Raw genomic sequence first — 8134 nt, 5'->3', positions numbered from 1 at the left:
AAGATTCCCATATCCCTTTTTTCATTTGTTTGTTTTCAAAGATTTATTTATTTATTTATTTATTTGAAAGGCAGAGTTACAGAGAGGCAGAGGCAGAGAGAGAGAGAGAGAGAGAAAGAGAGAGGTCTTCCATCCAGTAGTTCATTCCACAGATGGCTGCAATGGCTGGAGCTGCACTGATCGGAAGCCAGGAGCCAGGAGCTTCTTCTGGGTCTCCCACATGGTTGCAGCGGCCCAAGGTCTTGAGCCATCTTCTACCGCTTTCCCAGGCCACAGCAGAGAGCTTGATCAGAAGCGGAGCAGCCAAGACTCTAACTGATGCCCTTATGGGATGCTGGCACTGTAGGTGGCAACTTTACCATGTGCTGCCCCCCATATAATTTTTTTTTAACATTAGTTTGAAAGGCACAGTTACAGAGAGAGAGAGAGAGGAATTCCATCTTCTGGTTCCCTCCCCTAAATGGCCACAATGGCCGGGGCTGGACCAGGCCGAAGCCAAGAGCTTGGAGCTTCTTCTGGGTCTTCCATGTGGGTGCAGGGGCCCAAAGTTTTGAGCCATCTTCCACTGCTTTCCCAGGCACATTAGCAGAGAGCTGGAATGGACATGGAGCAGCCAGGACTGGAACCGGTGCCCATATGGGATGCCAGCACTACAGGCGGTGGCTTTACCCACTATGCCACAGCGCCGGCTCCCTCCCATATCTTGTTAAATGAAGAAAGCAAAGTGCAGAACAGTGTACCTAGCATACTTCTGCAAGTTAAATGTCAAAAAGAATATTCATATAGTTTATATATGCACAGGTGGTTCAGGAAGAAACACAAGAAACTGCTTCCCCTGCCAGGCACCTGGGCAGCCTGGCCGCACCGGCCGGTCTTCAGAAATGGGGAACTCATCAGTGAATGGGTAGTGTTTAAGGCCCCAGGACTGGACCCAAAGTTACCCCCTAAGAAAGCTGGAAAGGAGGGCTCTGGGGCACAAGGCACCCAGGAAAGTGGGGGGTGTTTAAGGGAGCCAGGGGAACCAAGTGCGGCTGGCTGTGTAACAGGTGGGACTGTGCGATTTAGCCTCACGCGGATCCGCTGTGACCTTGAAAGGCCTTTTGAGTGACACAGGGGGGACAGAAGCGTCCACAGGAGCTTCTGCAGAGTGACTTGGAGATGAGGAAATGGAAGCCTGTTCTGCCTGCAACGCAGCCGACGGCAGGTGCCAGAGCCATGGCTGCGTGGCCACACTCATGCATAGAACCACAGGGACACCCCAGCGCTGCCCAGCCTCAGCAGATGGTCAAGGCTAAGACCACCAGGAGTGAAGCTTTGTCCTGGGCTCTCCTCCTTGTTATCTGTGTGGCCCTGGGCAAGTCACCTACACACCCTGTGTCCCTGTTTCCTGGTCCATAAAAGCAGGTCGGCTCACAGCTGCCTCATCAGGAGGCCCCGTGGGGGTGTAGCCTGGCTCCAAGATGTCCCCCGAGATCCCTGCAGGAGGGGACACTGCTCCAGGTACCGGCGCCCCAAGCATAAACCGGCACAGTCACCACGGCAGATGACCTTATCTCTGTCCAGACAGGGACAGGTCAGGCCTGAAGTGACTAGGGCTCAGGGAGGGGCTCCAGGGAGGCTGGAAGCCCTGGGGATTCCCCGAGGCTGGGGAGCCAAGGCTGTCTTTAGGCTCCCTGTCTCGTGGCACACCAGTAAGACAAGAGTCCTTGTTCCTGGAGCCCAACCCAGCTGACCCGCCCCCTCCTCGTTCCCCCCTTCCCCTGCGCGGGGTCTGTCCCTGGGCCACGACGACCCCCTTCGCGTCCTCGCCCCTGCACACCTCATCCCCAGGCCCTGGCTTTGCTGTGCCCACCCTTCAAAGTCCTTTGGGAAAGGGCGGGTGAGAAGCGCTCCCTCCCGAAGGCAGGTCCTAAAAGCCCCCGGGAGCGCCGCACGTAGGGGCCAGCCCCGAGCCGGGCGCGGTCGGAGCGGGCTGGGCAGGGCAGGGCAGGGCTTAGTATCCGCAGGGACCGGAGCTCGTGGGCGAGACGCGCTGGGTCCTGCCGCGCGGCCAGGACGCTCCGCAGTCCGCAGAGTGCTTCACGCCCCTGGTTTCATTGGAGCCTTTGCAACAGCCCTGCCCATGGCCACGGACGCCCCCATCCCACGCAGGCGGACACCAGGGCCCAAACGAGCCGCGAGTCGTCGCCGAAGTCGCCCAGGGACCGCGTGACTGCGGCGGGACTAGAACCCAGACCCCTGCAGCGCCGCCGCCCCCCGCGCTCCGGCTCCTCCTCCGACCCTCCCTCCGCCCCGCCGCCCCCGGGTTCTGCCTCCCGCGGCGCCTCAACGAGACAGCAGAGCCCGCTCCCGCCGCCCTGGTCTCTGCTGCCGGCCTCGGGGACGCGGGGTCCGGGCCCCGCGGTGGCCGCGCCGCTGCCGGTAAGTGCGGGCGGAGACGGGACCCCCGGGGCACGGCGCGCTCCAGGCGACCGCGTGCAGCCGGGCTGGGACTGGGGTGAGGGCAGATGAGGTCAGATCCCCAGCTCCCCAGCTCTCCTCTGACTTGTTGCTGCCCCCATTCCTGGTAGGGTAGGGGTTCCTGGAAGGTTCCGGGACCGGCATCCTTCTCCAGGGCCCTTGGGCTCCCACACCGTCTGGAACGGAGGGAGACTGGGGAGGGGAGAGAGCTCTAACTTTGGGAGGCCTTTTCGCAGTCAGAGGCAAAAGCTGGGTGCGCAGGGTCCAGGGACTGGGAAGGAGCAGCTGTGCAGGGAGCTGCCACTGGGGGGAAGGGGGTGGCAGGGGGACCAGAACCGGCCCCACCAGCCCTGGCCCGGTTAGGAAATTCCTTGGCGATGAGTCGTCCCTGGGGTGTGTCCACCGGCGGTTTTGGGCAGACAACGCATGGCGGTGGAAAGTGGGGGCCCAGGGCTGGGCTTTGGAGGAAGCAGCTGGCAGGAGCCTTCTCCCAGCGCGGGCAGAGCGCGCTCCAACCTCCGCTTGGGTTGCCTTGAACTCTCCCCAGGTGGGGCTGGGGTGGGAAGGGACTTAATGATTCTTCCAACCGCCAAGAAAGTTGTCTTTTCCTTTAGAGATAAGGAAACAGGAGCCACAGCTAAGGGAATTCTTGGAAGCCACCCAGCTTGTAAGTGGCAGAGCCGAGATTTGGATCCAAGTGCGAGTCAGAGTTCAGTGCATATTGCCCTCCCCTCCCCTAAGGACTGCCAGAGCTGGGGGGGGGGGGGGGGCGAGTGTGCAGGGCTGAGGTCTTCCCCAGCGCCCCCTCCTGTCCCAGTCTGGGATTCCCAAAGGAGAGGCCTGAGGGAGGCCAGGGAGACTGAGAAGGGATTGTTATCCCCTGTCTTTCCCCTAAGCCTCCCTGTCCAGGCTGCGTCCAGGGGCACCTGCCCACCCCTCACCCCACTCCCTCCACCCTGCCTCTCTGGGGACCCCGCATCCCTCTGTTTACCCACGCAGTACACGGATGAAGCCCGTACCATGTGCAAGCCCCCGGCACTCGACAGGAAGCAGTGAGCAAGACAGAACTGGCGTTCCAGTGGGAGAGACAGATAGATGAGCCGTAAGAATACTGTAAATGGCGGTTGTGTGCTATGGAAAAAATCAAGGGGACTGGAGCCGGGTAACCAGAGGCAGGCGCAGGTTCAGAAGCAGGGTAGTCGGGGCAGGCCGCGGGGAGCCCACGCTGGAGCAGAAGCCTCCGTGGTGAGAAGGTTCCAGCCGCGTGGTGGTCTGCAGGAGGAACACTCGAGGCAGACAGAATCGATGCCAAGGCCCCGGTGCGGCCAGAGCCAAGAGAGGCAGGCAAGAGATCAGGAGAGGAGGTGAGAACCAAGTGAGAGGGCTTTCCCTCTGGGCACAGGGAGAAGCCAGTGACGTGGTCCTGACTTAGCAGACCCTACGGGTGAGTGGAAAAGCTGGAAGGCCAGTGTGCTGGCGGCAGGCATCACACGCCCTGGGAGGCCCACCCCCCCAAACACACCCCCCCATGCACATGGGGAGGGGTGTGCTCTCACACACATGCCTCTGCCCAATCCAGGCAGGACCACCGGGCCACACCGCTAAGTCACTCCAGGATCACGGAGGAAGGTGTGCAGTTGAGGGCAGATAGTGTTTTGCCAAGCAGTATGGCCGGGGTAGGGGAGGCTGGGGAGGAAGGCATGTCTATAGATAGCCCCTGGGGCTGGTATCCCCCCACAAGAGCCGGATCCTAGGCATCCCCCTGCACCCCTTACCTGAATCGGCCCCCTCCGTCTTCACCACCAGCTGGCTATGAGACCCGAGAAAACACATTTCCCCTCTAAGCCCCGGGACTTCCCAGGATGGGGGTGTCCATCAACAAGGTCACAGAGTCCAGAACCTGGGTTCTTGCGGCCGTGCAGCAGCGGAGGGCAGGGAGGTGGCCGCGCACATTGGCCATGAACCTGACTCCCGTTTTCAGTCGCCCTGCCCTCTGAGTGACCACCTTGACTGGGGGTTATCGCATCCTCCCGGCGTGGCTGTCAGTGTGTCCTTTCGCCGTCAGCATCTGCTATCTGGACACAATCACAGCAAATGCTTTCACTTGAAGGACTGAGTGCTCTGAGCAGAGCAAAGGGGACAGAAGCAGAGGGACCGGATGCAGGTGGGTCCGCCTGCAGAGGATTAAGGGAGATCCCGCACAGGAAGTGGCCAGCTCTTGTCTAGCTTAGAGCAAATGCTCGTACATGGTGACTTTTTTTTTTTCTAAAACATTGACTTATTTATTTGAGAGGTAGAGTTACAGACAGAAAGGGAGAGACAGAGAGAGAGGTCTTCCATCCACTGGTTCACTCCCCAAATGGCTGCAACGGCTGGAGCTGTGCCGATCCGAAGCCAGGAGCCAGGAGCTTCCTCCGGGTCTTCCCATGTGGGTGCAGGGGCCCAAGGACTCAGGCCATCCTCTGCTGCTTCCCCAGGCCGCAGCAGAGAGCTGGATCGGAAGTGGAGCAGCTGGGACTTGAACTGGCGCCCATATGGGATGCTGGTGTTGCAGGTGCCGGCTTTACCTGCTCCACCACAGCACCACCCCGGTGACATTTTATCGGCAAGCACACATTCCTTTCCTTCCCAGCGCACTTGCTCTGACTCTGGGCAGGTTACTTAACCACACTGTGCTTGTTTCCTGTCTGGAGCTTGGAAGAATGATATCCAGACCCCTTGGCGTCATGGTGACGACGACTGAATGAGTCCATTTACGTCAAGAACTCAGAGCTCAAATAGGATGGGCATTTGGAGCTTGGGATGCTGACATCTCATGGCTTTGCGTCCCAGCCCTGCTTCCGAGTCCAGCTTCCTGCTAATGCAGGCTCTGGGAGGCAGCAGTAGTGACTCAAGTGCTGGGGTCTCTGCCCCCGACATGGGAGACCGTGGCTGGGTTCCCGGCTCCTGGGTTCAGCCTAGCAGCAGTGTAGGCATTTGGGAAATAGACCCTAGATAGATCTGTGTGTGCTTCTCTGTGGATAGAGCTCTCTCTCTCTCTCTCTTTCAAATGAACAGAAATGCATAATTCATTTTCTTTTAAAGATTTATTTATTTGAAAGGCAGAGATAGAGAGAAGAGAGAGCGAGATCTTCCATCCGCTGGTTCACTCTCCAAATGGCCGCGACTGGGCCAAGCGAAAGCCAGGAGATTTCCTGGGTCTCTCATGTGGGAGCAGAGGCCCAAGCACTTGGGCCATCTTCTGCTGCTTTCCCAGGCCATAGCAGAGAGCTGGATTGGAAGTGGAGCAGCCAGGACTTAAACTGGTGCCCATATGGGATGCCGGGTACTGCAAGTGGAGGCTTAACCTTCAGTACCACAGCGCTGGCCCCAAAATACATATACAGTTCTCTTAAACGCTCAGCATGGCACCTGGCACGTGGTAAATGCTCACCTGTGCATTGTCTCCACAGGTGGGCACGGCCCCCGGAACCCCCACCAGGCACCATGGACTGGAAGACCCTGCAGGCCCTGCTGAGCGGCGTGAACAAGTACTCCACAGCTTTCGGGCGCATCTGGCTGTCGGTGGTGTTCGTCTTCCGGGTGCTGGTGTACGTGGTGGCCGCGGAGCGCGTCTGGGGGGACGAACAGAAGGACTTTGACTGTAACACCAAGCAGCCGGGCTGCACCAACGTCTGCTATGACAACTTCTTCCCCATCTCCAACATCCGCCTCTGGGCCCTGCAGCTCATCTTCGTCACGTGCCCCTCGCTGCTCGTCATCCTGCACGTGGCCTACCGCGAGGAGCGCGAGCGGCGCCACCGTCAAAAGCATGGTGACCAGTGCGCCAAGCTGTACAGCGACACCGGCAAGAAGCACGGAGGCCTGTGGTGGACCTACCTGCTCAGCCTCGTCTTCAAGCTTATCATCGAGTTCCTCTTCCTGTACGTGCTGCACACGCTGTGGCACGGCTTTGGCATGCCACGCCTGGTGCAGTGCGCCAACGTGGCCCCCTGCCCCAACGTGGTGGACTGCTACATCGCCCGGCCCACCGAGAAGAAGGTCTTCACCTACTTCATGGTGGGCGCCTCGGCCGTCTGCATTGTGCTCACCATCTGCGAGATCTGCTACCTCATTTTCCATCGGCTCCTGAAAGTCCTGCAGAGGAACCGGCCCTCCAAGGGGCGCAGCCCCCCGGCCTCCACCAGCCGGGCCTCCATCTGCCACTGCCACCATAAGCTCTTGGAGGCCGGGGACCTGGAGCCTGAAGCCAACGATGCTAAGCTGCGGGCTTCGGCCCCCAAGCTGAGTGCCATCTAACCACTGGCTGGGCACAGCCGGCAGGGGGTGGGGGTGGTGCTGCAGGGTGCCGGGCCCTCCAGGTGCTGGGTGTCTCCACTGCCAGTGCACCCGGGTCCAGGTAGCTTGCCAGGTGCAGAGCCACACAAGCAAACTAACTGTATGCTACAAGCCTTACACGCAAGCCCGGGGATGCTTGGGAACTCACCAGGGAGCGGCGCCCAAGCCAGGCTTCCCTGGGGAGGCAGCACGGGAGAGAAGTGAGCTGTGCTCCAAGCAGAGGCCCCGGGTCACACAGAAGCTCGCCCTGAGCTGGGTACCGACAAAGGGAATCTTCCACGCCGGACTGGAGCCCCTCCCTGGTTCCCAGGGTGGGAGGGAAGTCTTCTCCCCGCAACAGCTCTGCTCCACCCGAGTGGCCACTGGTGGAAGCCCCACAGCCAGGCCACCGTGCTCTCCTCTTCCCCCCCAAAATGTGCTCAGCTGGGCGCTGCCCTGCTCTGGGGAATTCAGGTGGAGGCGCTTGCTGCAGATGGGGACCTGCGCGGGGAGGAAGTTTCCTTGAAATCAATAAAGACTGTGTTTTCTAAGGCTGGCTCTGTCCTCAATTCTCCCACACTCCCACCCATGGCACCCTGGGGGCAGGGAAGGGAGCGCTCAGAAGGCTAAACAGGGGCTGGCGCCACGGCTCACTTGGCTAATCCTCCGCCTGCGGTGCCAGCACCCCGGGTTTTAGTCCTGTTTGGGGTGCCGGTTCTGTCCCGGTTGCCCCTCTTCCAGGCCAGCTCTCTGCTGTGGCCTGGGAGTGCAGTGGAGGATGGCCCAAGTGCTTGGGCCCTGCACCCCATGGGAGACCAGGAGAAGCACCTGGCTCCTGGCTTCAGATCAGCGCAGCACCAGCCGTGGCAGCCATTTGAGGGGTGAACCAACAGAAGGAAGACTTTTCTGTCTCTCTCTCACTGTCTATAACTCTACCTGTCAAACAAATAAATAAAGAAAAAGAAGGCTAAACAGCTCCAAACCTAGGGGTGTGAAGGGAGGCTGGAGCTTGGGCTGGAGCCTTCTGGCCTACACGTTGGGATTCTAGTACTGGCCACGAGAGGCCGCTGTTCTCCAGCCTTCTGATTCCACACAGCAATCACGGTCATTGGTTATGGACAAACCACACAGCCTCCTCCTCAGGCACCTGGTTCCTGCTGTCTCAGCCTGCAGCCTCACCCTTGGTACACACAATCTCTGTTATTCACACTCTCTGCACACTCACCAAAGGCCATGTAGCTGCTCTAAAGCATGCAGACAGCCTCACCCAGCATTTCATTAGCCCATAAAAATCCAGAGCATTTTCTCCACCCTGGGCCCCTGGCCAGAGGCTCACTGCAGGGTGTGTGTGTGGGGG

General features: G+C 59.7%; 1 protein-coding gene across 2 annotated transcripts; it reads left to right on the top strand.

Annotated features, from left to right (window-relative positions):
• The first annotated feature begins 1403 nt into the window (after nt 1-1403).
• On the top strand, nt 1404-7328 carry GJB3 (gap junction protein beta 3). 2 transcript variants are annotated; one of them, XM_089301047.1, is made up of 2 exons: nt 1404-1500; nt 5913-7328. In XM_089301047.1, the coding sequence occupies exon 2, from the start codon at nt 5947-5949 to the stop codon at nt 6757-6759; it is 813 nt and encodes a 270-aa protein (XP_089157173.1). In that variant the 5' UTR covers nt 1404-1500; nt 5913-5946; the 3' UTR covers nt 6760-7328. The 2 variants fall into 2 exon arrangements, with proteins under 2 accessions (XP_089157173.1, XP_002720707.3); XM_002720661.6 differs by lacking the exon at nt 1404-1500 and adding an exon at nt 1979-2421.
• Nucleotides 7329-8134: the final 806 nt, after the last annotated feature.

This window comes from Oryctolagus cuniculus, chromosome 7 (genome assembly GCF_051225735.1).
Source record: "Oryctolagus cuniculus isolate XC-2025 breed Fujian yellow rabbit chromosome 7, ASM5122573v1, whole genome shotgun sequence".
Classification (NCBI taxonomy): Eukaryota; Metazoa; Chordata; class Mammalia; order Lagomorpha; family Leporidae; genus Oryctolagus; species Oryctolagus cuniculus.
Note: the sequence above shows the minus strand (reverse complement) of the source record. Positions and strands in the feature narration are given on the sequence as shown.

Coding starts and splice junctions, on each gene's coding strand:
- GJB3 (XM_089301047.1), top strand. CDS start 5,947: ATGGACTGGAAGACCCTGCAGGCCCTGCTGAGCGGCGTGAACAAGTAC.